The 27,004-nt window shown below is 37.4% G+C and overlaps 2 protein-coding genes across 3 annotated transcripts; both read left to right on the forward strand.

The window, feature by feature from the left end:
* The first annotated feature begins 203 nt into the window (after positions 1-203).
* Positions 204-20,940, forward strand: LOC143877907 (F-box/LRR-repeat protein 15-like). The gene is made up of 18 exons (XM_077380221.1): positions 204-409; positions 717-1,141; positions 6,485-6,746; positions 6,875-7,007; positions 9,149-9,248; positions 9,329-9,526; positions 9,648-9,918; positions 10,968-11,066; positions 11,151-11,239; positions 11,332-11,431; positions 11,533-11,703; positions 12,708-12,860; positions 17,558-17,718; positions 17,806-18,004; positions 18,841-19,262; positions 19,392-19,455; positions 20,324-20,410; positions 20,606-20,940. The coding sequence occupies exons 2-18, from the start codon at positions 723-725 to the stop codon at positions 20,681-20,683; spliced, it is 3,006 nt and encodes a 1,001-aa protein (XP_077236336.1). The 5' UTR covers positions 204-409; positions 717-722; the 3' UTR covers positions 20,684-20,940.
* Positions 20,941-22,685: 1,745 nt separating this feature from the next.
* LOC143877908 (uncharacterized) lies at positions 22,686-26,558 on the forward strand. Of its 2 annotated transcripts, none has more exons than XM_077380222.1 (5): positions 22,686-22,930; positions 24,396-24,586; positions 24,696-24,936; positions 25,881-26,017; positions 26,097-26,558. In XM_077380222.1, the coding sequence occupies exons 1-5, from the start codon at positions 22,804-22,806 to the stop codon at positions 26,322-26,324; spliced, it is 924 nt and encodes a 307-aa protein (XP_077236337.1). In that variant the 5' UTR covers positions 22,686-22,803; the 3' UTR covers positions 26,325-26,558. The 2 variants fall into 2 exon arrangements, with proteins under 2 accessions (XP_077236337.1, XP_077236338.1); XM_077380223.1 differs by having other exon boundaries at positions 24,405-24,586.
* Positions 26,559-27,004: the final 446 nt, after the last annotated feature.

A 27,004-nucleotide genomic window follows, 5' to 3' on the forward strand; every position in this document is an offset into this window, starting at 1 on the left:
GTCCCCTCCGTGGTTGGATATTTGGTCTGGATCCGCGATTTAAGTGAAAGAGACAGAGAGAGGATTTCAAAATTTACTTTGAAAAAGAAAATCAATCAAAATCATAAAAAAGGAAAAAAAAAGGAAGAAGCGGATTTCTCGAAATTAATAAATTCATCCGTACCGCATGCTCAAAAAATTTCCGTATAAGTACCTTGCTGCGAGACATCCGCATTAGACTCAGAGAGAGAGAGAGAGAGAGAGAGAATAAGAAAAGAAAAGAACGAGAAGATCTGATCAGATCTCGCAACTTTTCTCTCGAATCTGTGGAAATTTCTCTCGAGTGCGTGCAAAATCGCAACTTTCTCTCGAATCTGTAGAGATTTTTCTCCAGTCCGTGCAAAATTTCCATATCTACGGGCATTTCAAGGTACAAACCCTAATACCATTTCATCTTGCTTTGTTCGTCGCATTCAAAGCATTTTAGCGACCAACAAACATAAAAGATAGCTTTTTTCTCGAGCCTTTCGGCGATTTTAGGGTTTCTGACTAGGGTTTGATTCGGGAGTCTTAGAAATGTCTGCATGTGATCTTTGATTTGTGATCTAGGGTTCGGTGTCGGATCCGTAATAAAGGTCAGATGCATGCATGTCTTGATCTAGGGTTTCTCTACTTCCCTTCTTTGACATGCAGTTAGGGTTTTGATCTTGATCTGTTGCATATGATTTTGGGTCTAGTTTATTATGGGGGACGAAAAGTCCAAAGGCGTGATCGAGGAGATCGGTTCGAGTGAGATTAGGGGCCCTCGCCAGGAACTTTCATGTACGGGGATGGAAAATGCCGAATTAGGGTTTTCTTTGGGGAGATGCAGAGGAGCTGATGGTTTGCAGGGCCGTGAAAGAGTATTCGAGGAGTCAGATCGGAGGATGAAGGATGTTGTGAGGAGGAACCACGAGGGAGAGAATGAGAGATCTGGGGACCGCGGTCCTGATTGGGAGATCGGATGTTCTCGCTATTTCGAGCAGTATGCGTTGGCTCGGGGTCATGATGGAGGGGAGTTTCTGGGAGAGGTGGAAGGGTGGGATTTGGATGAAGACCATTTCTCAGTGCCAGAAAGAGGCGATTTCCAACACAAGCGTGCTAAAGTTCTTTTCCATGATCTGTGAGTTCTTGATCATTCCTTCTTCAATCATCCTCATTGTTTATACTGCTGTGAGTTAGCTGTGCCTGCATGCATGCCCATGCACGCGGCAATGCTTAATTAACATTATACTTCTGATTTGGGTTATTAATTTTTTGGGGCTATTGTCCTTTTGATAACGTCGAATGAGTATTTAAAAAAAGAAGATGTTTTCCGTGATTGGTGAGTTCCTGATTATTTCTTCTTCAATCATTCTCATTGTTTATACCGCTGTGAGCGAGCTGTGCCTGCATGCATGCTGATGCACACGCCCATGCTTAATTAAGACTATGCTTCTTCTTTGGTTTATTAATTTTTTTGGGCTACTGTCCTTTTGATTACGTCAAATGCGAATTTAAAAAAGAAAAGAAACTCATCTTAAGTTCTAAACAAAACTTATTCAGATATTTTCAAGAAGTGTAATGCTCGCGAGGCTGAGAGTAAGGTTGGGGTCTGGACGAGGACCCAGAAAAGAGGGAAATGTGATTTCCAACACAAGCGGGCAAACGTTCTTTTCCATGATCACTGAGTTCTTGATTATTCCTTCTTCAATTATTCTCATTGTTTATACTGCTGCGCGTGCTCGTATGCTTAATTAAGACTACATTTCCTATTTGGGTTATTGTTTTTTTCTAAAAAAGTGTTTTGTCCTTTAGATAACATCGCACATGTATTTAGAAAAGACTATAAAACTCAAAAACTCATTTTAAGTTCCAAATAAAACTTATTTAGATCTTTTCAAAAAGAGTAATGATAGCGAGACCTAGACGAGGACGGAACAAATGGGTTCTCGCCACAGCATCACAAGTGCTCGCATGCTTAATTAAGACTACATTTCCTATTTGGGTTATTGTTTTTTCCTAAAAAAGTGTTTTTTCCTTTTGATAACATCGCACGTGTATTTAGAAAAGACTATAGAACTCAAAAACTCATTTTAAGTTCCAAATAAAACTTATTTAGATCTTTTCAAAAAGAGTAATGTTAGCGAGACCTAGACGAGGACATAACAAATGGGTTCTCGCCACAGCATCACAAGTGCTCGTATGCTTAATTAAGACTACATTTCCTATTTGGGTTATTTTTTTTTTCTAAAAAAGTGTTTTTTTTTTTTTTTTTTTTTGAAATGGCAATATATATTGAAGAAGGGAACCAAGAAGGTCACCAGAATTACAAAAGGGAAAAAACAGCAAGGGACAACAAAAATTCAATGGAAAACAGAGCCAAAACTTCTCACGGGGGAAGGAAATCAAACCACTCAAACCCCTTTTTGTGTACTCCAGATCGAGCGAGAGAATCTGCCTCGCCATTTGCTTCTCGACGAACATGCTTAAAAACCATAGACGCCCCTGAAATGAGATCAGAAATTTCCTCAAAGTAACTAAGGAATCTCCACGGGGGAACCACTTTCCCTGATAACCAACTAATAACATTTGAAGAGTCCCCTTCCACAATCACCCTATCATAAGCTTCAGCACTCAGGTGCTTTATTCCCTGATATGCCGCCCGAACTTCAGCTTCAGATGAGTCACACCTTCCAATGGGACTTGCAAAAGCCCACGAAACCTCCCCTTGATAATCCCGACATAGTCCTCCAACCCTAGTTGGTCCTGGATTACCCAAGCAGGACCCATCAAAATTTAATTTACTGAAACCTTCAGGAGGAGCTTCCCATTTTTTACTTCTCTTCTCTCGCCTCAAACCTTCAGCGCACACAATGCTCCACCCCTCCCACAGATCGAATGCTGATACAAATTTGAACAGAGGGATGCTCTTCACCGACAAAATAACCAAGGCGATAATTTTGTTAAATAGCCAGGACGATGACTTAGCTACTCCTTCGAAAACTCTTTGATTTCTTTCCTTCCATATGACCCACCACAAGGCAATTAAACATAATCTCTACAACACCTTTCCTTTATTTTTCCACAGCACGAAATCCCAACTCGAGAATAGATCTGCTAGAGACTTTGGAAAGACCCATAAAATACCAAACTTTTCCAGAATGAAACCCCACACCTCCCTCGTTACCTTGCAATGGATAAAAAGGTGATCAATCGATTATCCATCTTCCAAACAAAGCGAACAATGGTCCACCAGGCACATACCCCTTTTTCTTAGAAACTCTATGGTTTGGATCCTCCCATTACACACAGCCTAGACGAGGACGGAACAAATGGGTTCTCGCCGCAGCATCACAAGTGCTCCCATGCTTAATTAAGACTACATTTCCTATTTGGGTTATTGTTTTTCCTAAAAAAGTGTTTTTTCGTTTTAATAGCATTGCACGCGTATTTAGAAAAGACTATAAAACTCAAAAACTCATTTTAAGTTCCAAATAAAACTTATTTAGATCTTTTCAAAAAGAGCAATGTTAGCGAGACCTAGACGAGGATAGAACAAATGGGTTCCCGCCACAGTATCGCAAGTGCTCGCATGCTTAATTAAGACTACATTTCCTATTTGGGTTATTGTTTTTTTACTTCTAAAAAAGTGTTTTTCCTTTTGATAACATCGCACGTGTATTTGAAAAGACTAAAACTCAAAAACTCATTTTAAGTTCCAAATAAAACTTATTTAGATCTTTTAAAAAAGAGTAATGTTAGCGAGACCTAGACGAGGATAGAACAAATGGGTTTTTGCCACAACATCACAAGTGTTCGCATGCTTAATTAGGACTACATTTCCTATTTGGGTTTTTGTTTTTTTCAAAAAAGTGTTTTTCCTTTTGTTAACATCGCACGTGTATTTAGAAAAGACTATGGGCGTGTTCGGCAACTATTCTTTTACGTGATTTCCCCCCTTTTTAGGGTTGGAGAATGACGAAAGCCAAAAAAATCTCAAAAATCTTGTTCGGCTGTGTGACCCACTAAGGTCCGTTTCCAAAATTTCTACTACTTTTTCGACTAAAAAATAGGATTCCCTGAAGCGATAAATAATCGTTTCTAAAGTTTCTCGTCACTCCGTTTCTGCCCGATTTTTAGGCGAGAATGAGAAGTGTTGCCGAACATGCCCTATAAAACTCAAACTCATTTTAAGTTCCAAATAAAACTTATTTAGATCTTTTCAAAAAGAGTAATGTTAGCGATGCCTAGACGAGGACAGAACAAATGGGTTCTCGCCACAGCATCACAAGTGCTCGCCTGCTTAATTAAGACTACATTTCCTATTTTGGTTATTGTTTTTTTCTAAAAAAGTGTTTTGTCCTTTTGATAACATCGCACGTGTATTTAGAAAAGACTATAAAACTCAAAAACTCATTTTAAGTTCCAAATAAATCTTTTTTTTTTTTTTTTTTGAATGGTACGTTCCAAATAAATCTTATTTAGATCTTTTCATAAAGAGTAACGTTAGCGAGACCCAGACGAGGACATAACAAATGGGTTCTCGCCACAACATCACAAGTGCTCACATGCTTAATTAAGGCTACATTTCCTATTTGGGTTATTGTTTTTTTTCTAAAAAAGTGTTTTTTTCCTTTTGATAACATCACACGTGTATTTAGAAAAGACTATAAAACTCAAAAACTCATTTTAAGTTCCAAATAAAACTTAGATCTTTTCTAAAAGAGTAATGTTAGCGAGACCTAGACGAGGACAGAACAAATGGGTTCTCGCCACAGCATCACAAGTGACCTAAGCCAGCCCTCAGGTTTAGGAAAATCAACAAATAAGTAGATTTATTTTGCGCACATGACACATTCTTACTGTTGGGCTTTCCCATCGTTCTTACTCTACTCTCGGCCACGGTCACGATATCATTTTCTTCTCAAAAACTTATTAAAAAATCCACATTAATAATGCATGTATAACTATAAATTCCTAATGCTCGTAATTCTAATCAGCCATAAAGTCCTTCACTCGAGCCTAGTGTAACCGTCTCTTTCTATATTCTTCTTGTTCGCATCCAATAATGAGGCTTATTACTTACTATCTGTGGACTTTGGATGTCTTAATACACATTTCTTCTTTCTTTTCTTGGATGTTTTCGCTTCTTGTATTTTTTTTTTCTAAATCCCTGGCTTTCCTCCTACTCTTCTCTTCGCTTCTCACACTTGCTTCCCAATCTGGCAATTGTAATTCCGATTGCTCTCACCGAAAATATTTGTTCTTTCATTCTGTTTGCATAACTCGAATATCTGGTTGCTCAATAACTGGTGATAACTTCCAATGAGTAACTTTACATTTTCATGTGCACTTTCCACTCTCAATAAACTGATATTATTCTTTTTGCCAGCCTTCCAATTCAAAACAAGTGTTGGGCGGCTATCATATTTCTTCATATTTTGGCTCCTATGAAGTCTCTCTGTGCTACAGCTGATAAAACTCCTTGCTATGAACGTGTGTTTTACGCCCATCTAATTGGTGGAATTCTTTCACAGGTTGACTGGTGTTGAAATTCTTTTCAAAAAACATATATGTTTTGTAGCTTATTTTGTCGTTGTTTTGCTCATGCTACATTCTTTGAAACATTGTTATTTCAAGAGTTCAAAATATATTACGGTTGTCCTTGTTACTATAATTTATTATTGTAAAGTGCTGGTCTTCCCATCCAATATTTATTTAACTTGTTAGAAGATTTTATCATCTATCCCCAACACATAATCACACATATTCTGTTTCCTCCAACTCCTCAATCTTTTTTTTCTACTTTTGTAATGCATTTTATCAAAGAACATTGAATTAATATCTTAGTACAGTTTATTTTTGAATGGTTATCTCAGTACAATTATTGGTGTTACCTCAGTACAATTATTGGTGTTACCTTATCTTGCATTTGATGTCTATCTGTATTTGTACTGAGGTTATATTTGAACTTAATGGAAATATTCAAATTTTTTTTTTTTGAAGTTCTAGGAAGTGTGTAGTAGGGTCGCAGGTTTTAGAAGCAAGTCTATGGGTTCAACTCTCGGGGTTTCCTTTTCAAGTTCTGCTTCACGATAGACTCATTTTGCATAAATATTTTTTTTGAAAGATTATTTGGATAAAATTTAAAAAAGCTATTTTGTATTGATTAAAATTGTATGTGTTTCTCGAGCATTAACATCTCGATCAATTTTCTCCTAGTTAATTTGTTTGTATTAATGTTTCAAGCTGGGTTGATTTTCCTACCTTAAGAGTAATTTTAGTGCTTGGTTTGTCTATGCTCTAATAGATGTATTCATTGATGATTGTTTAGCTGGATTAAGGCACATGGGAGTTGACACTTCAACAAAAATCTTTCTAAAATATTTTATTTTATGATCGTCATGTTAGATGCCTCTATTTGTTGCGGAGAGCTGCTTACCATGTATCTTTCTCTTTCTCTCTCTCTTTTCCCCTTTCACAGGGCATGCCTTTCTGCTGCTACAGCTTCAGGCGATGAGTCATCTACTTCACATGCAGATGGGGAACTCAATGTTTGTCAGGGATCATCGCTTCCTTCTGGAACTGAGATGGTCCGTTACTTCAGCTCAATACCGAATGATGATCGTGGTGGAAATTCCACGGGCCCTAATGGTGGAGGTGACGACAATGGAGATGGGTTTAGTATTTCAAAAGTAGAAGATTTAGTGGTTAGGATGGATCTTACCGATGATTTGTTGCACATGGTAAGTTCATGATTCTTATTCAGGAATTTTCTATTACTAGTTCATGTTGCACATGGTACGTTTACGAATGCTACATTATTGCTTCCCATTCCGGGGTTTTGTCTTAATTTTATTGTATGTGACTGCAGGTTTTCTCTTTCTTAGTTCATATTGATCTCTGTCGAGCTGCAAGAGTCTGCAGGCAGTGGCGAGCAGCTAGTGCCCATGAAGATTTTTGGAGATGTCTGAATTTTCAAGATAAGAAAATTTCTCCACCTCAGTGTACGTCTGTCTTCTTTCATACCTTTCTTGTGGTTCACCAATCTACTTGAAGACGCTTTTGTAATCAGTTCAATACTAAACTATTTAAAATAAATGGAGTTGCCAAGAACCATAACATTACGAGGTCAATTGTGCTATAAGTTTGTATGGTTACCTATTATACCTAGACGTGGACACAAATGCAGAGAAGGGAACATTGACATATTAGATTCTTAAAAATTACATTGTTTGATTTTAAGATATATTACGAATAGAAAACTTTCAATGCTTAACATTTTGTTGTCTTTTAATGGTCTTGGAATTGTAGATAAATGATAGTGACCATAGTTATTAATTCTATTTTGGTGGGCATTTCAGTTTGCTGTGTAATGGTCCTAATGGAGTCCGTTCAACTGGTCGATTATTTTTATTAAACAGTTCAAATTTTTTTTAAAATGGGCTTCCTAAAATTATTTTGTACCTTTCAAAAAAAAAGTTTTAAAATGAGAGGTTTTGATATGTTTTTTACCCTGCCATTCATTTGGCTGGGTTAAAAGCCTTCAAATAACTATAACCTATCCACTAAAAGGGAGTAAAAAGTAAAATTTCCCAAAAAATGCCAAAAAACATTTATGGAATTTTTATAGAATTTTTTGGAATGGATCAGTACAAACCAGAATAGAGCAGAACAAGCAGAACATACCAGAATAGAACAAAACATGGTAGAATTCAGTTTTCTATTCTGGAGCAGAATGTTTGGTCGTGTCGAATGAAGCAGAATGTTTGGCCATTCCAGATGAAACTGAATGAAATCCGTAACTATGATAGTGACACACACATTTGTCTAGTTTGAAGTGAGTAGTCAGATCATTTTTTTTTTTTAAAATGGCAGGATGATTTCATTAAAAAGGAAGAGGGCCAAGATGGACCCCAACCAAAAATACAACAGAGAAAAACAACAAAAACCAAAAAGAAAAAAAATAGACAATACAATTCTCAAGGAGGAAGTCAAACCACTCCAAGTCCAACCTCCTAACCCCACTCCTAGCCAAATAGTCCGCCTCCCCATTAGCGGACCTCCGAACATGATTGAAAACAATAGATGAGCCCTCAATTAAATCGTCTATTTCATCAATGTTAAAAGTATTAAAGATAAATAACGCCTTTCTCCAACAGGCTTTTGGAGAAGTTGGTAAGTTAACTTGGTATCAGAGCCAAAGGTCTCGAGTTCAAACCTCCCCGATAGCAAAAATCCACATGCGATGGTCGGCCCAAAGTGGGACCACATGTGCCACGTGTTTGCCAAGTGGGCCACACGTGCGGGGGAGTGTTAAAAGTATTAAAGATAAATAACGCCTTTCTCCAACAACTTGAGCTTTTGGAGAAGTTGGTAAGTTAACTATCAAAAATAGAAGAAAATCTCCAAGGAGGTGACACCAACCCCTTCAACCTTCGAATCACATTCCAGGAGTTTCCCTCCACAATAGTGTTATACATGCTCCACAAATCATAGAATAAAAGCTTCTTTCTCATGCCGTATTCTATACCTGTATCTGTATTTTATCCTGTTGATATGGGTACCTCTCGGTCTACCCCATTATCCTAGTGGTTACCAACTGGGACATTTACATCAGTGGTCATGGGAGCTCCTCTCGATCAAATAGCCCGAAATAATGTAGTCTATGGTCTATCTTTTAAACTTATTGATCAATTGACACATAGGAAGAGATTCCATTTTTTGCATCCTGCCATCTTTTAGAAAATAGAAAGTCACGAATCCATAGTATCACTTTCGAAATTTGGCAAAGCATCTTCACCCTATTCTGTATCTCTGGACTTGCAAAAGCAAATTCACAGATTTTCCCAGAGAAATTCTCCGCCTCTTGTCCCAAAGAAAATCTCTTTCCAATTCTTTGACAGCTAAGCCAGTGAGCGCATCGAAGTGTGACTACAAGAAAGCCTCTAGAGTACATCCATAATAAATCTTCTACTTTCATCTGAAGAGATATGCATAGGGCTTTGAGAAAGCACTAGGGAAAGCTTATCTTAAATCTAATTTTTTAAAGAGACTCATATGTTGGATGTTAGAATCCTTATTAATTTACCATTCAAAAAAAAAAAAGAAAAAAAAAAGAATCCTTATTATTTCCATGTTGTTGCAGTTGCGGATATGTGCCACCGGTACCCAAATGCCACAGAAGTTAATATTTTAGGTGCACCTGATTTTGACTTCCTTGTTATAGAAGCAATGAGATCTCTAAGGTGATTGTGTCTACACCTCTCCTACTCATAATTTCCTTCTCTGCATGTTGTTGTTGCTCATATGGCTGGTTGGTATACAGGAATATTGAAACTTTAATCTTGGGTAAAGGAATGCTGGGCGATGCTTTTTTCCATTCTCTAAGTGACTTTCATACCCTGAACCGTTTGAGTATCACTGAAGCATCTCTTGGTAATGGTGCTCAAGAGATTCCTGTGTTCCATGATAGGTTGCATCATCTTGAAATTAGCAGGTGTCGTGTGCTCCGTATTTCAGTCAGGTGAAAATCTTGCCTGGTTTGGAATTCTGAATTTCACTTAGTACTCAGCCTTTTTCTCATTCTTTTTTTTTTTTTTTTGATTTATTTGCCAACTTCTTTGTTGAGCCATGGTAATATCCAGGTGTCCCCAGCTTGAAACTTTGTCGTTGAAGCGCTCTAACATGGCACATGCCATACTTGGTTGCCCCCAATTACAAGAATTGGATATAAGCTCCTGCCACAAACTCTCAGATGCCGGAATTCGTTCTGCGGCAACGTCATGTCCATTATTGGCGTCTTTGGATATGTCGAATTGTTCATGTGTTAGTGATGAAACCCTACGCGAGATAGCGCTTGCATGTCTTAATCTCCGTGTTCTCAATGCATCATACTGTCCAAACATCTCACTTGAGGTCAGTCTTATAAATCTGGCTTGTTTGTTGTAGTCATAGTTTTAAATTTGGGAAATTTACAATTACACGGCCTCAACTTTCTGACACATTTAACTTGGACCCTATGGTTTAAAAGTCATCAAATACACCCCCTGACTTTTCACCGTCCATTAAGTAGACCCCCTCGGTTGACGGTCTGTGACTTAAACCTGACGAAATGACTCAAACTAACCTGGGTTAATATTTTGACTTTTAAGGACATAAATACCCTCCTCACTGGTTTTAGGACATTTTTGCAGAGGGATTAGGGTTCCGCAATTTCCTTCCAAGATTGTTTCTTCCTAGTTGACAATTCCTCATCAAGTCAATGGCATCAAGTGGCTCTTCTTCAAGACACTCCCACCACAAACAACGAAACCCCACCCCATAGCTACATCAAACAGCACATTTGAAGAGAAAAACATTGATAAAGAAAAAAAAAGCCCTAAAATATAAGGGTTTCTATGCAAAGCATGGTGATGATTTGAATTAAGACAAAATAAAATCCCCACATCGAGAGTTTCTGTCGATAAATATACGAGGGTCTGAATCAAACCTTAATTTCAGTTTTCAAGTATGAAAACCCTAATTTTCAGTTTGGGAAGATGAGGGCATTATAGACATTTCTTCCTTTCCGTCTACTCTGTCACGTTAAAAAAACCCATAGAAAAGTCAGGATGTGTAGTTGATGACTTTTAAACTAACTATAGGGTCCAAGTTAAATGTTTCAGAAAGTTGAGGGGTTGTAAGTATAATTTTCCCTTTAAATTTTGTCCAAAATCCAAAATTTTGGATTTTTTTGGCAGAAATTTCAAGAAATTTATTTTTTTTAAAAAATTTTATATTATTACAAAATTTCGGCTGAAATTTCCGTAATGATTATTTAATTAATTTTTTTACCCGATTTCGGCCGAAATTTCAGGGTTTCGGCCAAGGCCGAAATTGGGACCGAAACCAAAATTTAAATCCATGGTTGTAGTGATATGTCTGCTTTATCTTCAACTGACATTATTGCCTGGCTGTGCTGGAAGTCTGTAAGACTGCCAATGTTGACAGATCTGATGCTTCATAGCTGCGAGGGTATAACTTCTGCTTCAATGACTGCTATATCCCATAGTTATATGCTGGAGGTTAGAACTTGTATTTTGACTCAGAATTTGGTTTTGCTTAGATGTGTTTTAGATTTTAATGCTTTTCCTGAAAATTGCTTGCAGGATTTACAACTTGATTGCTGTAGCCTATTGACATCAGTCTCCTTGGATCTGCCACGCTTGCGGAATATCAGTCTTGTGCATTGCCGCAAGTACAGTTGTTGCCTCATGTCTTGATTCACATGCTTTTATATCTTTGTCTGAACCATTTTCTGAATACAAATTCGTTACTGCTTTTCTGCAGATTTGTTGATTTAAATTTGCGATGTCCTTCGCTCTCTTCTATAACTGTCTCTAATTGTCGTGCACTCCATCGCATCAGCATTACATCAAATTCACTTGAGGTCTGGCTTTCATCCAAGAAACCCAGTTTGTTGTTTCTCTCTACCCAGCAAGTGGCTGGAAGTTGGAACTCTAACGGATCGGTTTTTTTTTGGTGATGCAGAAATTGGTATTACAAAAACAGGAAAGTTTGACATCTGTATCATTGCAATGCCACCGGTTGCAAGAAGTGGACCTTACTGAATGTGAGTCTTTGACGAATTCTATTTGTGAAGTTTTTAGTGATGGCGGAGGTTGCCCGATGCTTAGATCATTGGTTCTCGACAATTGTGAGGTATGCGAATTATCATATTTATGTTCATGTGGGTGGTATGTTTTGCTTTCTACTATCAATTTCACGTACTTAAATTGATTTGCTTTATTTGGGTGAAGTTTTTGAGTTCTTTCTTTGTGTTTCTTTATGTTTAACTACTAAGCTATCTCTTTGAATTATTCAAGTCCTTTCTTTACACTATCAGTATGTAAGTGATATATTTACATATACATATGCTTCTAGCTGTGCTATTATATAAAGAGAACATACTTTCATACTTCCACAGTGGTTTAGAAAAGTCTATTTTCCAATTAATGGGTGGAAAGTGGACTGAAATCTACTATTTAGTTACCAACAAAGTTAGGGATGTGGTCTCTATATCTATTCTTATACCTGGGGACTCTTCTAGATCCCTGATAAAAGAGTGTTCCTTCAGTGTAGGGTGTTGTCTCACCACATCACAGAAGCTGTATCCGGAGACCAAGGTTTTAAATTTTGACCAAAATCCAAAATTTCTTTGGTTTCGGTGGAGAACGAAACCGTGTAAACTCAAAACGTTACAAAATTTCGACAATATTTCGGTGCGAAATTTAAGGAAAATCCCCAAAAATCTGAAAATTTACCCTTTTTAAATATTTTCCCGAAATTTCAGAAATTTTGGGCGAAATTTTAGGACGGGATAAAATACTAGTAAATTGGTTCGTCTGATTTCGCCCGAAATTTCGGTTTCGGTGAGGACCGAAACGCATTCCGACACCGAAATTTAAAACCTTGCCGGAGACTCACTTTGCTGTATTCGGTCTTGCTTTACAAGTTCCATGGGTTTAGATTCTACCATTGAGCTATTGATTTCGTCAGATTTTTTGCCGATGAATAAGATGCTATTTTTATCTTGAGATCTGTGCCACGCATTGCAATTATTTTGTCATCCTAGTTTGTTACTGTTTAGTAGCATCATTTGATTACATCAGTAAATGTTGCAATATTTTATGCTAAGCTGAAAATTGTTAATCTGTTTTTGTCAGAGTCTGATGACAGTGGGATTCAAGAGTACTTCTTTGGTCACCCTCTCACTTGTCGGTTGTCGTGCCATGACATCACTTGAACTTGCATGTCCAAATCTTCAGCAAGTTCATCTAGATGGATGCGATCATCTTGAAAGAGCATCATTTTGTCCGGTAACTTAAATGAAGTGCACGCCTTTTGCGTACTTTTTACTTTGCTGTTGCACTCTATGAAAAACTGTTTTGTCAATCAGCTTATTTTGAACTATTTGTCTGTGCTCTTATCACGTCTCAAGCTGTAGTTGGTTTTAAGCGTATGATTTCTTTCCTTGTTGGAGCAATACTGGTTTTATTTTTCACCTTCAACTACTCTTAGTTTCTTAAGATATTGTTAACTACATCTAAGTAATGTGTGTTTACCCGTTTTCATGTATAGCTTGAGATTTAATGTTTCTATTAGTGTGCACTTTTAATAATTTGATATGCCCAGATAACTTCTCTACTTTCTTCCAGTTATGCTACTACTCATCCTATTATTTCCTGTTTCATGCCCCTGGTTTCTTCTGCAGTCACATGGCTACTTTTATCTGCTGACCAATAGTTCCTGGTATTATTACTATTTAAACGACTCTTTGGCGGAGTCAAATGTAATTTGGTCACTTTCTATCAGATATGTAGGAAGTAAGGGTTATTTCTTTTGTGGGAATTAGATTGTAGTTGGGGGGTATTTATGTCTTTTTTATGCCACATAGGGTTTTATTAGTAACATACATGAATATCCCAGGTAGGGAACTACTCCATCTCTTCTCTCCTCTCATCTCTCTCTCTCTCTCTCCAACAAATCCCAATTGGTATCAAGGCAAGGGATTTTCCCATTTTTTCCAAGAGAATAAACACTCCTGACTGTCCTTGGTATCATTGGGTTGTCAAGTTTTCTGTTATTCAAAAAAGTGAGAAAAAATTGGAGAACTGTGCATGGGTTGCTTTTGCTGCTTCTATGTGAAGGAACTTTTATTATCCTCATGTTGACTGCCCACTTGAATTTGCAGAATCGATATATGACATTAGACAGGGTTTTAAAATTTTGTGGCTATGGTTGAATGTGTCCCAATGTCTTATGAAGTGACTCAACCAACTGCATTATTAACACAAATCGATAAAATGGGTAGAGCCAAAAATGTTAATCTGTATGTATGTTCTGTTACCATGGTTTCCAAAATAAACTAGTTCCTGGATTGGAAACCTCCCTCTTTCAATACTCTATTAGGTTGTGTTCTTTAACCCTTATTGGCAGCACCTTTTGGGTTTTTCCATTGCGGAGGATGGAAAAAATTAATAAAAAGCAGAGAAAGATGTTCGCCAGACATGGCCTGTCTGCCTGTTTCTCCAAATCCATAATTTCCAGCAACCAAAATAGCTGGATTCTCGAAGCAGAGCAGACACTGACTTGTGTTCTTGCGCATGTACATTGCATGGATACTGACATTCAGTCAAGTGTGATAGGAATACTGACAGACCGAAGGTGGTAGGGTGAGGTCTGTTTGTATTGGTATATGTGCACACACAGGCGCGCAATGAAGTTGGAGATCAACCACAAACCAATCTAATTTCAAACACCTTAAGTCATGATGCTTTGGTTAATTATTGGTTTGGTCTTTGCGCACTTTTATCATTCTAGGTATAGCCTTTTTTCGCGTGTGGACACCATTCTATCTATTCCTCCTGAAGTAAAATTAATGCAGTTTCGTATTCTTTTGTATAAGGTAAGGTTTTTTATTGCAAGGGTTGTTGTTTGCGGAGTTCCAGCTAGGTTTGCAGTCTCCTAATTCTGTAAGGGTATTCTTTAGAGTATGCTAGTAAATCATCCAATGTGTGGGGATTAACTTAAGATGGTTGATAACCCAGAAAAGTTTTAAATGCTTTTTTATTTTTGTACTATATGCATTTCAATAAATTTAAATGAAGTGCAGGTAAGACCAGTTTTGTGGTAGAGACAAAAAGGCAGGGCGAGTAATTCCTTAAGCATGCAACTGCAACATATATATTGATAACCCGAAACCTCAGCCACTGAGGGCGTGTTCGGCAACCATCCATAAAACATATTTTTTTATTTTGTACTAATAATATCATAATTATCAAAACAATGGCGTTTGTTATCCATTAAGAAAATTAGTCTAACTGTTTGCTAAGATTCTAAGTCCGGATTTTGCGAAGCATCTATTTATCGCTTTACAGAATCGTTTTAGTGAGTTTATCGGATCGCTGCCTTTCACTCCTCACTTCTCCCCCCACCGCCTATTTTTTCTCTCCCCCTTCTTCTGTCTCCGTCGTCTTCTCACGTCTCTTCAACCATCTCTGAATATGACGGCTGAACTGCAGAGCCAACAATACCTGAGCTCTCTCTCTCTCTCTCTCTCTCTCTCTCTCTCTCTCTCTCTCTCTCTCTCTCACACACACACACACACACACACACACTCTGTTCCTCTCTCACGATTTTGGGTTATGGATTTTCTTCGATCCTTGCTGCCTAGAACTTGTTGAGGACCAAATCAGGAAGAAAATCTGCTGAAAATGAAAATGAATGTAACTAGTCTGTTTTCATCATAGAAATAATGAGAAGAGAGAAGATGAAAAGTGGGTTTCTTTCGTTTGCTATCGTGGTTCAAAACCCTAACTACTTTGCTCATTTGATTTAATCATAGGAGTTTACTGGCATCGAATTCTCCGGAATTTTCCGGTATTTGGATTTTCCGGTATTTGTTGGTCGTTCTCCGGACACGGATCAGGAAGGGGATAGATTTTGGGGGTGATCCGTTGTTTTTGTTTCTCTCGATCACAATCTTGAGCTTTTGCGACTCATATTTATCTTTCTCGAGTAATGATTAGAGATTGGTAAAGGTTTGGATAAAATGAACAGGTTTGGAAGCTCAGATTTCTGAAATTAGGGTTTCAAATAAAATGAGTAGTTTGGAAGCTATGATTTCTTAAATTTTCGGTTCTGAAATCTTTTTCAATAATTATGTTTTATTTTTACCTCTATCTTGAATCTTGCAATTTTTCCTTATGGTGTTACCTTCTTCCTCTTTTAATTTTCGTGAATTTGATGGGATAGTAGTCCAAGGGAGGATAGATAAACGCGCCCTCAATTTTCCTTCCGAAAAAAAAAACAGGAAGTCAAGAAACACAATAAAGAAGTGATGACGGATCTTGTTTAATCCGTTAGATTCGCAATCTTCCTCAAGTCAGTCAAGGAGTCTGTTGTTCATATCAAATATGTTTTGAATCCATCCTTAATAGCACGTGCTGTTGCCAAAGTTGAATTTGTACGCCTATGTTTATCCCTCGCCAAGAATAGCTCCTTTCCAAGCCCTGAGACACCAAAACAAAGGCTCGATACCTTAGGTTGTGGAAATGCTGTAGCCTGTAGGGCCATGAATGGATACATTGAATATCTTAAAAGAAATATTATGGTTTCAAAAGCTGAGCTAATTTGCAAAACCATTGTGGTCCTTTTTGAAATATCCATAAACGAACCGGCTATGTTACATGGATTCTTCTGAATGGGAGGAGAATCCGTGTCGGAGACGTCTCCGATTCCAATACTTTAGGATTCACAGAGACACTTGTAGGTCTCTTTTAATTGTTTTTTTTTATCCCAAATACTGCTACCACAACCTTGCCATTACTGCTTATTTTAAGTTTTATCCACATAAGTTTTTATATTTTTATATGAAAATAAAACATTATATTTACTCAGCCAACTAAATTTTTTAATATATTATTTATTGTAATTAAAACTTCAGAATTAAGAGAATCCATGAATCTTGCTCTTTGAGGTTTGCCGAATCCAACACTCAATGCCCGTGCCCGTGTCAGATTCCAACACGTATTAGTACTGATGCAACATAACGAACTGGAAATTTGTGTGAAACAAATGAGTACAATTACCATTAAAAAAAAAAAAAGCACAACAACTGAGAAGCATTTTGGGAAACAAATGGGGAACAATTGGGAACTAGTGTGAACAAATAGTGGACATATTGGGTATGAAGTCCCCCGAGAATAGTCTTATTTAAATTAACACAAAGCACCAAATTTTGTGAGAAAAAGAATTTCATACATGTTGTCTGTGGATTAGATATTCAGGTACCACATTGGGACTTCTCCCTGTTAGACTAGATATTCAGTATTTTCTCCATGCAGTGATCTTAACTCTTATGCACTGTCTCTGTCAATTTGGTTTTCCCTCGATTTTTATTTTCCAGAAAGATGTCAAGTACTTTATTCAACATCTTCATTGGTCATCCTCTCTTGTTCGGTTGTGAAAGACGCCCTAACCCCTTTGTCGCTCTCCACGTTTGCACTTTTATCTTTTTAAGTTGGCGAAAAGACCCCTTGGGTTAAACTATCCCCAAGTCTTACATAAGTCAAGCCTGATAATTACTTAAAATGAGTTAATTGACTGTGCACAAATATCCCCAAATTGGAGGGTTAGGATTGCTTGACATGAAAGATTTTCTATTTATGGCCCATACTTCAAAAGGCTCATGAGATGAATAGTTTGGATGACCAGGCCAATTACCTGTGCTTGCGGACACCATGGGGGTGAGCAAGTTACTTGCAGACAGCAGACATCTCCTAATGTAATGTAATAAATTAATATAAAAAAGAAACTCAAAATACCATTCAAAAAGAAAAGAAAAGAAAGAAACTCAAAATAAGTGAAAACAGAAAAAGAAGCCTTTACAATTAGGTCATTGACCTGAATGAAAGTTGGCTATATTTCCAGAGAATGGCACAATTATAAAATTTGTGACTCTGTGTGTTGGGTCAGTGATGCTCATGCTAAACTGAACAAATGTTTGCTGTAGGTTGGTCTTCGGTCACTTAATTTGGGGATATGCCCCAAGTTGAGTATCCTCCAGATTGAAGCACCACATATGTTAGTGCTGGAGCTGAAGGGTTGTGGTGTTCTTTCTCAAGCATCCATCACTTGTCCTCGATTGATGTCTCTGGATGCTTCCTTTTGCAGGTAATATTCTTGCTACTATATTTTTGTGCGCTTGTGACATTCTTTGGTTCATGCATTCCAGCTAATGTCAGTGATTTGCTTTTGCAGCCAACTTAAAGATGATTGCCTCTCTGCTACGACGGCTTCTTGCCCATTGATTGAGTCACTAATCTTGATGTCATGCCCTTCTGTGGGTCCAGATGGGCTCTCCTCTTTGCGCTGCCTTCACCATTTGACCTTGCTTGATTTGTCTTACACTTTCCTGCTGAATTTGCAGCCTGTTTTCGAGACTTGTTTGCAGTTAAAGGTAAGTCACGCATCACCTAAACCACAAGCACTTGGAAAATTTCTACTGTTCCTATGTTTTGTGCATGAGCTTTTTTTTTTCTTATTTACCAAAATACATGTTAACATTCAGGAGTCATTTTATTGTTCACCTATCTTCAAATCTCCTGTTTCCTTGTAGATATTAATGTGGCACTTTGAGTTGCATGATTTGCATTTATAGTCTACTTTAGCTACTATGTTTCCAAGTGAATCTGTCTAATATAGCCCTGCTCAACTGCAAGGAAAATTCTGGTCCAATTACCATATACGGTCAGCCCATTGGTTTTAGGTTTCTTCGCTATAACTATGTAGGAAGTGAATGAAAAATTTCATAACATATTTAACCTACCCACGCGCACACACACACATTTATAATTTTTTTGAATGATCTATGTGTATTTATATTTACTATGGAAAATGATGGAACACAAAAATAGGGCTTCAGCTGTGGGACAGCTAATGTTTTCTGGTTGCATATTCCGGTTGCTTTATTGAGCAACCTTGGTTTCATTATAGTAACCGGAACATGTGGCCAGATAACATTTGGCCGTCCCAAGGTCGCCTCCTATTTTTGGGTCTCATTATCATATCTTATATAATAGGGCGTGGGAGTGGTACTGCCATCCCTAAAATTAGGCCCTTCCACCCTTGCAGGTGGTCCTATATGCAAAAAAGTAAAGTATATCAAATCGGACAAACTTACAAGAGTGGAGGCTCCTGAATTTTTGTCGCATGTTTTTTTTTTTTTTTGAATGGTTATTTTTGTCTCATGTGTTGAGGTTGTTATTATTTAAAGTTTGACCAGTTCTGTTTCAGGTTTTGAAATTGCAGGCATGCAAGTACCTCACCGACTCATCTTTGGACGCTCTTTACAAAGAAGGTGCTCTCCCAGCTCTGCGTGAGTTAGATTTATCCTATGGGACCATCTGCCAATCCGCCATAGAGGAGCTTCTTACTTGTTGTACGCATCTCACACATGTGAGCTTGAATGGTTGCGTGAATATGCATGACCTTGACTGGGGTTCAAGTGGCAGCCACTTCTCCGGTTTATCAAGCACCGGCAGTTCACCTGACCGGTTGCTTCAGAATCTCAACTGTGTTGGGTGTCCAAACATTAAGAAAGTTGCCATTCCGCCAATGGCTCGCTGTTTCCATTTGTCTTATCTAAACCTTTCTCTGTCTTCAAATCTAAAGGAAGTGGATCTATCTTGTTCTAATCTCAGCTTTCTCAATTTAAGGTTAGTTTTTCACTCTTGCTTTTTTAGCTCGGTTGATCATTTGTTTCACTTCTTTTCTTTTCTATTTCCACACCTATTTATGCTTTATTTTGTCTACTCACTTCCTCCCCCTTCGCCTTTGCTTCACAGCAACTGCAGCTCATTGGAAAATTTGAAGCTTGACTGTCCAAGATTAACCAGCTTTCTTCTTCAGGTATGTATTGTGCCTAGCCTGTAATTCAGTCACTTGCAGAAACACCAGGGGCAATGGATACAATTGAGATTGAATGGCAAATAATAGAGAGATGTCGAAATAAAGTATTAATAGAATCTTTCTACTATGAATTAGGGTATCAAATTTCAAGTCCAAGAAAATTTCTGCACACACATGCACGCCCCCATTTTCCAAAGTAAAAATATGAGCAAGCAAAAGTATGAAGTAGGGGCCATTGGTTCAATGATCCAAACCATCTATTGTGTAGGCCTTGATATGGATGGGTGATGGAGCAAAATGTACCCTCTTTGGGCGATTGTAACCCTCCATTTTTTTTCTTGATGAATACGGACCCTTGCCTTTTATTTTTCTCCACACCCATTTAGTGGCAGCAAATCGGAGTGTGATTTTGTTCCATGACCCATCCATAACAAGGCCTAGGTATTAATAATTTGGATCTCATTAAGCAAGTGACCCTCGTATCCATCACGCGCACGCGCGCGCCACTCGTGCATGCACCTGAACTCAATTCAGCTAAGCATTTGTCCCAAAGTAGTTGGGGTCGGCTGATGAATCCTTTAGAAAATTTTCATGAAGAAGGTGAAAGGATCTACCCGGCTCAAATCGACTAAGTCTACTCCTGACACTAGTTGGGTTCACACACACATATAACCCCCAAAATTCTTTTGACGCTAAATCTAGTCTCAGCCCTAGATCTAATACCCGACTTAGGAATTCTCTTTTAGAAGCCCTTACTACAAGATCCAAACCCAACGCACAGTGATGGTACAGTTTTGTTATTGTTTACATTATTAATTTATCTATCTGGTTAGTGGTCTGCTAATATTCTACTCTCCTGTGTTCATAGTATTGCAGCATTGCGGAAGCATCAGTGGAAGCTGCTATATCTCACTGTAACATGCTGGAAACCCTGGACGTCCGCTATTGCCCAAAGGTGACAGCCAACAACTTTTGTGACAGCTCACTTTTTTCTTTTTCTTTTTTAAATGGCACAGTTCACTTCTGTTTTGAAGAATATAAACTAAATGGAAATCATAAATTGATCTGAACATGAAAATAAGGAATTCAATTGCTGTTTATTATTGAAAGTTCATTTTAATCGAATTGGTCTTTCTTCCTTTTTGTTTAGATATGTGGTGCGAGCATGGGGAGGCTACGAATGGTATGTCCCAGTTTGAAACGCATATTCAGCAGCCTGTCTGCCTAATTGTAGGTGGCGTGTGAGACGGTCGCCCTTTCAGGTCAGGCTCTCTGTGTTAATTTTATATGGTTTGCAGTTTGTATGAAGTCTACTCTGTATCGACAAAGCCCTTGTTGTTCTATGCTGGAGAGATAGGATTGTTTATTTTTACTATGCTGGAGAGTTATGATTGGAGTTTATGTTTCTTATTTATTTTAAGGTGGGATGTAAACTGCAATAATACTTCTAATTTTTATTTATATTTATTAGTAGTTATAATTAAATGTTTAGATGTCTTCTATTCTCACCCCCTCTAACTTGGAAAAAAAAACTGATCCTGAAAAGATCATTGTTTCATGATTAGTTCAATTGATTTCTAGGTGACTTGACTACTGGTATGAGTCAAATGAAGACCGTTAATCTTGTAGAACATCATATAGATGTGTCACAAGCAGGGCCCAGAAGGTATTGTTTTGGAAGAGTGTACCAACTTTCACCTCTTAAATATTTTTCATATTCAAGTCTCTCACTATAATTTCATGTTCTTTCAATTTAGTTGTTTCTTAGCTATGAAAAAGTTAAATTTAGGCTCCGTTTCTTTCTAACGTAAAAATGGATTTCACGGATGGGCTGTTGCACGTGAGAGCAGCCACACCGGCTCAATTTTCAGCAGATTTTGTCTTCATTCATGATGTAGCTGCTCTCACGTGCGACAGCCCTCTGTTGCAAAAAGTAGTAGTAGTGGCCTAAACTTTTTCGATTATCCCAACCGTGTATTTGTTAGGGCATGATATTGATGGGCCATGTATCAAAATTAACTCCGATTCGATTATTATAACCCTTCAATTTAGAGTTAGAATTGTCCGATGAAAGCAGATTTTCTTTCTTGGACTCAAAATCACCTTTAATGGGCTGTTCAAATCTGAAATGAACCGGCCCAAGTTTAAGAATTAGGATCATCCATTCAATAGGGATGATTTTTAAGTCCTACAGCCTATTATGGTGGAGGAAGTAACCTATAAATGGTTTAACCACTGAAAAGGTGGTTGAGGTTCGTAGGAATGCCTTATTAGGGTGCGTCCTCATTGGAATACAATGAGGTTCATTCCCAAAGGCCCCATGGGTCTCACCTTTTCTTAATTGGAACCGTCCGTTTGTTAGGCCTTAGGCCTTGCTTGGGATATCCTATGGCCCAAAGCTAAATCACCCATCATATTCCATGAGCATATGGCCCAAAATCCAAGTTAGGCCCCATTTAATTTTGAGTTCAATAATCAGTTTTGGACTCACATTCGGTTCTCAAAAGCCAAAACGAGCAGGGCATTATTGTTTGTTTTAGATTTTCATGTTTGACCTGAGTCCAAAATCAATTCATGACAAAATTGGGTGTTTGATTCACAGCTTTAGAATTGATTTTGGACTCAAATCGATCCTACATCCTTTGCAAAAATACACATATTTATAAATGTAATAGAAAATTAATTTTAAGCTTCGAATCAACCGCCTCACCCCGTCCGTTTTTATATTGAGAATTGATTTTGTCCAAAAGTGGTTATTGGTCTCAAAATTGCATATGATTTTCAGTCCAATTTTTAGTTTTAGACTCAAAATCGATTCTGAAAATCCTCTGTTTGTTTTGGACTTTGAGAACTGGTTCTGAGTCCAAAACTGACTCAAATTTACTCATCTATTTTGGACTCAGAACCAATTCTCAAAACCCAAAACAAACAGGTCTAAAACGAATCAGGGTAATTTTTCCCATAATCAGTTTTGAAAATGACTTATCCATTACTGAATTAGGAAATGATATATATAATTGCCCCTTTTTCTTCCTTTGGCCACCCCGGGTAGAGGCTGGGCGGCTAGTAATGCCGTAATGGGGTGCTTATATCACTTCCCTAACTAAAACCGAAATTAAACAACCGGGCCCACATCACATGTCTAATGTATTATGTTTTGTTGTTGCCTTGCTGGACATGGACTCAAGGGGGCGAATGCGTACTTCCGGGGGGGGGGGGGGGGGGGGGGGGAGGATTCAACTCACGAATATGTCTATTTTCATCTTGATTTTGTTAGGGTTTCATATTTCTTGAGTTTTCTTTGGCCTTTGTTTTCTCCTTTCATCAATAGAAATATAAGTGAGAATAATGATGGCTGAAGAAGGGAGAGTGCATCCAGATTGCATAAATGCATCAAATCCCTACCACGAATGCGTTGAATTTTGCTTCAGAAAGATTGCTGAAGCCAAGCAACAGATTGAGAGAGATGATTCAGGTTATCTTTTTTTACTTCATTCTTTACTATTCTTTCTTTTGATTGATTTCATTTTTACTCGAATTAGCTAATCAATTGTTCTTGTGGAAATTTATGTTTATATCTATCTTGATGTATTAATTTGAGGAAATTGAAACCTTCTCTGGCTGATATAGAATTGGGGGTTTTTCTCTCATGATGCAATGTAATTGGGAAACTAGGATCTTGACTCTATGGATGCCATGAGTTTAACATGCTCTTAAAATCAAATTTTAAGAGCTCGATAATTTTATGAAGTTTGGTGATGCAATGTAATTGGGAATTTAGGATATTGACTCTATAGATGCCATGAGTTTAACATGCTTTTAAAATTTTGGAGTTTAATAAAATTTATAAAGCTTTGAGGAAACAAAGACTCGCTCGTTATTATAATATGTAATTTTCCATTATCTTAGTTGGGTGTTGAATCATAAGAACTGAGATGGAAGGAAGAGGGTGCGTCCTAATATAGAAAATTGATATTCTTAGCAACAATGCCGAAATCTTTTCATGTCACCATCTAGCAAGATGATCTAATAGTCAAAGCAAGATATTTTGGCTGAAAATTGGGTCAACCTAATTGAAATAAGAATATATATGCTGCCCGTACTCAATTTAAAATATTATCAGTTTACTCTCTGTATTTGTGTGTTTCGGTAGGGATGGAAATAGAAACATCCAGTATTTTCGTGCCAGTTTCAGTGGAAATTTAAAACCATGGTTGTGGTCACCCTCTACTTGACTCTACGAATCACCATGTGTATAGTGTTCTCACTTACCATCTTCTAGTCACAGAGTCGCATGACTATAAGCGATAATTTTTGTTTTTGTTTAGCCGTGACCATCTAGGCTGGCGCCTTGCTTTATTTTCCTTACTCTTTTAATAAGGTTTTTGCATCATTCAAGAATAAAATGTGATAATAAATGAATATGCACCTGTAAAGGAATTGTCTCCACTCCATGCATATGCATGCTTTGGGGCCTGAACGAAACAAGTAACTTGTATGTACAAGACTGAATTTGAATCTTCAATCTCTTGATACTATTAAAGAAACAGAATATGCATTTCTCACAATAAAGCCAATTTATTCAAATAATATTGTTCCAAATAACTGACGTTATATTACGGACCTGGATTTTGAGGATAATTGTCTAATCACTTGTAATAAAGTAGGCATGTCAGTGACTAGATTTTTTCTTCTAAAAAACAGGTCTCATCGTCATTAAGAAAAGAAGAAAAGAAGAAAGTATCTCATCTATGCAAAAAGTTTCTGCTAATCTCTAAAAACCTCACAAGTCTTTTTGAGGTGCCTAAGCTCTGTTTTGTGAAGATTATGGAATATTCTAGTAGTGTATTTACTATACTAGTTACTTTTCAAAAAAAGAAAAAATTTACTATACTAGTTGCTATCTATATTTAATTTTTTTGTTCGTCATTTTATCTTAGAATTTAAAGGAGATAGCGGTGGTCCGTCCATAGATGCATCCGATCATAGTGAAGATCCTCATGAACAAAGGCCAGGTATAATGCAACATGATGATGGTGATGATGACCATCTTGTTGAGAAAAATGTTGAAGTAGATTACACAAATCTCACAGGAAGGCAAAAGAAATTGTTTGACCTAAGGCTTAAGATGGTAAGTTCATCCGCCCTTGTAATATTAGTGTCATTACCTGAAGTTTAAGATGACTTGCTTGGTTTCCTTTTGACCTTAATTTCTGTTGCCTGTTGCTCTCTGCTTGCAGAATGAGGCAAGAAAGGCCAATCAAAGTGCCATGGTGGCAGAAAAGAAAAGATTGGAGGCTCCACCGGAGTCAAGAGGCATTTCCAAACAAAAATGGATTGAAGAGAGGAAAAAGAAAATTGGGAAACTGCTGGATTCAAATGGTTTGGATATGACAAAGGCATACATGCTTGATACACAAGAGATGGCTGAGACTAAATATAAGAAATGGGAAAAGGATCCTGCCCCATTTGGTTGGGATGGTAAGCTCAATTTGCTGACATTTTTTTTAGTATTCGTTACCTTATAGTTGGCTATCAATTTTAACTACCATCTCATGCAGATTTTCCCTCTTTAGTGATACTATAGGTACTTTTCTGTGAGGCTAGCTGTTTTGCTAGCAATCAGAATAGATCTTGTTTTGTTGCTGACATTTCTCATGCATCATCTATGAACTTCGATACTCAGATGCCATATTCTTTTGGAAGACATTTTGTCCTGCTTATTATAATTAAACAATTGAATGTACTCCTGGAGTAGTATTGGATTAATTTCTCATGCACCGTCTATGTATTGAGCAAACTCATTTTCCTTGGAATTTTTTTTCGAAAATCAATTTTTTTTTCTTGATTACTAGACCCTGGAATTGTATTTTCCATCAAAACATTATTTTCCATAATTTTATTTTCCTTACGTCCAACTACCTCCTTTAAGTTGCTGCTTTGAGGACATGCCCATTCTGTTCATTAAAGTGTTTTTTTTTTTTTTTTTATGGTGAGCTTTTGTTGATGCATGAGTACTGTTAATGAGCTGATTCAAGTCCTTTTCTTCTTTGAAGCCTTTTGAGCATTATTCTCCATAATTTTATTTTCCTTAGATCCAACTACCTCCCTCAAGTGCTTTGAGGACGCCCATTCTGTTCATTAGAGGTTTTTTTTTGGTGAGCTTTTGTTGATGCATGAGAGTACTGTTAATGAGCTGATTCAAGTCCGTTTCTTCTTTGAAGCTTATTGAGTATTAAAGTGTGCATATTTTTATATTCTTTCTTGCATGTTTTCTGTATAAGTCCAGCAGAGCAACCCTCAAAATCAAAGATACATTGAGATTTTTTGCTATGTGGAAACTACATATGTTTTGATGTTCAACCTTTTATTTGCACAGTTTTCTGTTATGTTTTTAAGCTAACTATTACATCTGCTATGAACAGTTTTCAATCAGAAGACTTTGTACAATGCTTATAAAAAGCGTACGAAGAACATACAGTGTGACTTGGAAGGTTATAATAAATCAAAGGAAGCCGACCCGGAGTTTTATCGCGATGCTTCAAGTCTTCAGTATGGAAAGGTAATTATATTTTTTACCGGTTAGATGTCTCAAAACAAGACGTATTGAACCTCCCATTCATTTATCTCTTATGGTGCAGACACCCAAGATTTCTGAAGAAAACATAGAAAACATGGTAAAGGAGCTCACAGATAGGGACGAGAAGCGAAAGGCATTTAGCAGGAGGCGTAGGTTCCATGAAGAGAAGGACATTGATTCTATCAATGATCGGAATGAGCACTTCAACAAGAAGATTGAAAGAGCATTTGGGAAATATACTCTAGAGATCAAGAACAATCTTGAGCGTGGAACAGCTTTGCCAGACTGAACATAGAGGGATGATAGTGTGTAATTGGTTGGTGAGCATATACTGACCGCTGATGGACTAAATCACTGGGGACTTGGTTTTCTCTCGGCATCATTGCACCCACCATTTATGTATGAAATTGTGCCCCTATCTTGGCATAGAATCTCACAAATTGCATTTCTGCCCTGTATCTTGAAGTTCATCTATAAATGCTCTTTATAAATCACTCTTTATAAAATCATGTTTGTTTCATCCTATGTTAGATCGTGCATCAGTTTTTTTCTCAGTTGGTGGACCATCTTTCGACAACCAGACACTTCTGGCCTCTCTCATTCATTTATTGGTATGCGAAAAACTTCAAAAAAAAAAAAAAAAAAACTAAGTCAGGATTAGACTTTAGTCAGTTTGAACCGGGTTGATCCTTTCCTTCTTCATGAAGATTTTCTAAAGGATTCATTAGCCGACCCCAACTAGTTTGGGACAACGGCTTAGTTGAGTTGAGTTGAGGAAAAAAAAAAAATTACCTGTACTGCTCAAAATTAGAAAACTGGGTTTCTAATGGCCAACCCTAAATATTTAATACCGATGGAAATAAATGAAAACAAAAGCTTAGTCATGTGCACAAGCCCCTACATTGTTTATTTGAAACCTTATTCTATGCTATATAAACAACTAGAATACCAATGGAAAGGAAAATCATA

This window comes from Tasmannia lanceolata, unplaced genomic scaffold (assembly GCF_043159265.1).
Source record: "Tasmannia lanceolata isolate RefF3 unplaced genomic scaffold, GAP_Taslan_0.1 ptg000005l, whole genome shotgun sequence".
NCBI lineage: Eukaryota > Viridiplantae > Streptophyta > Magnoliopsida > Canellales > Winteraceae > Tasmannia > Tasmannia lanceolata.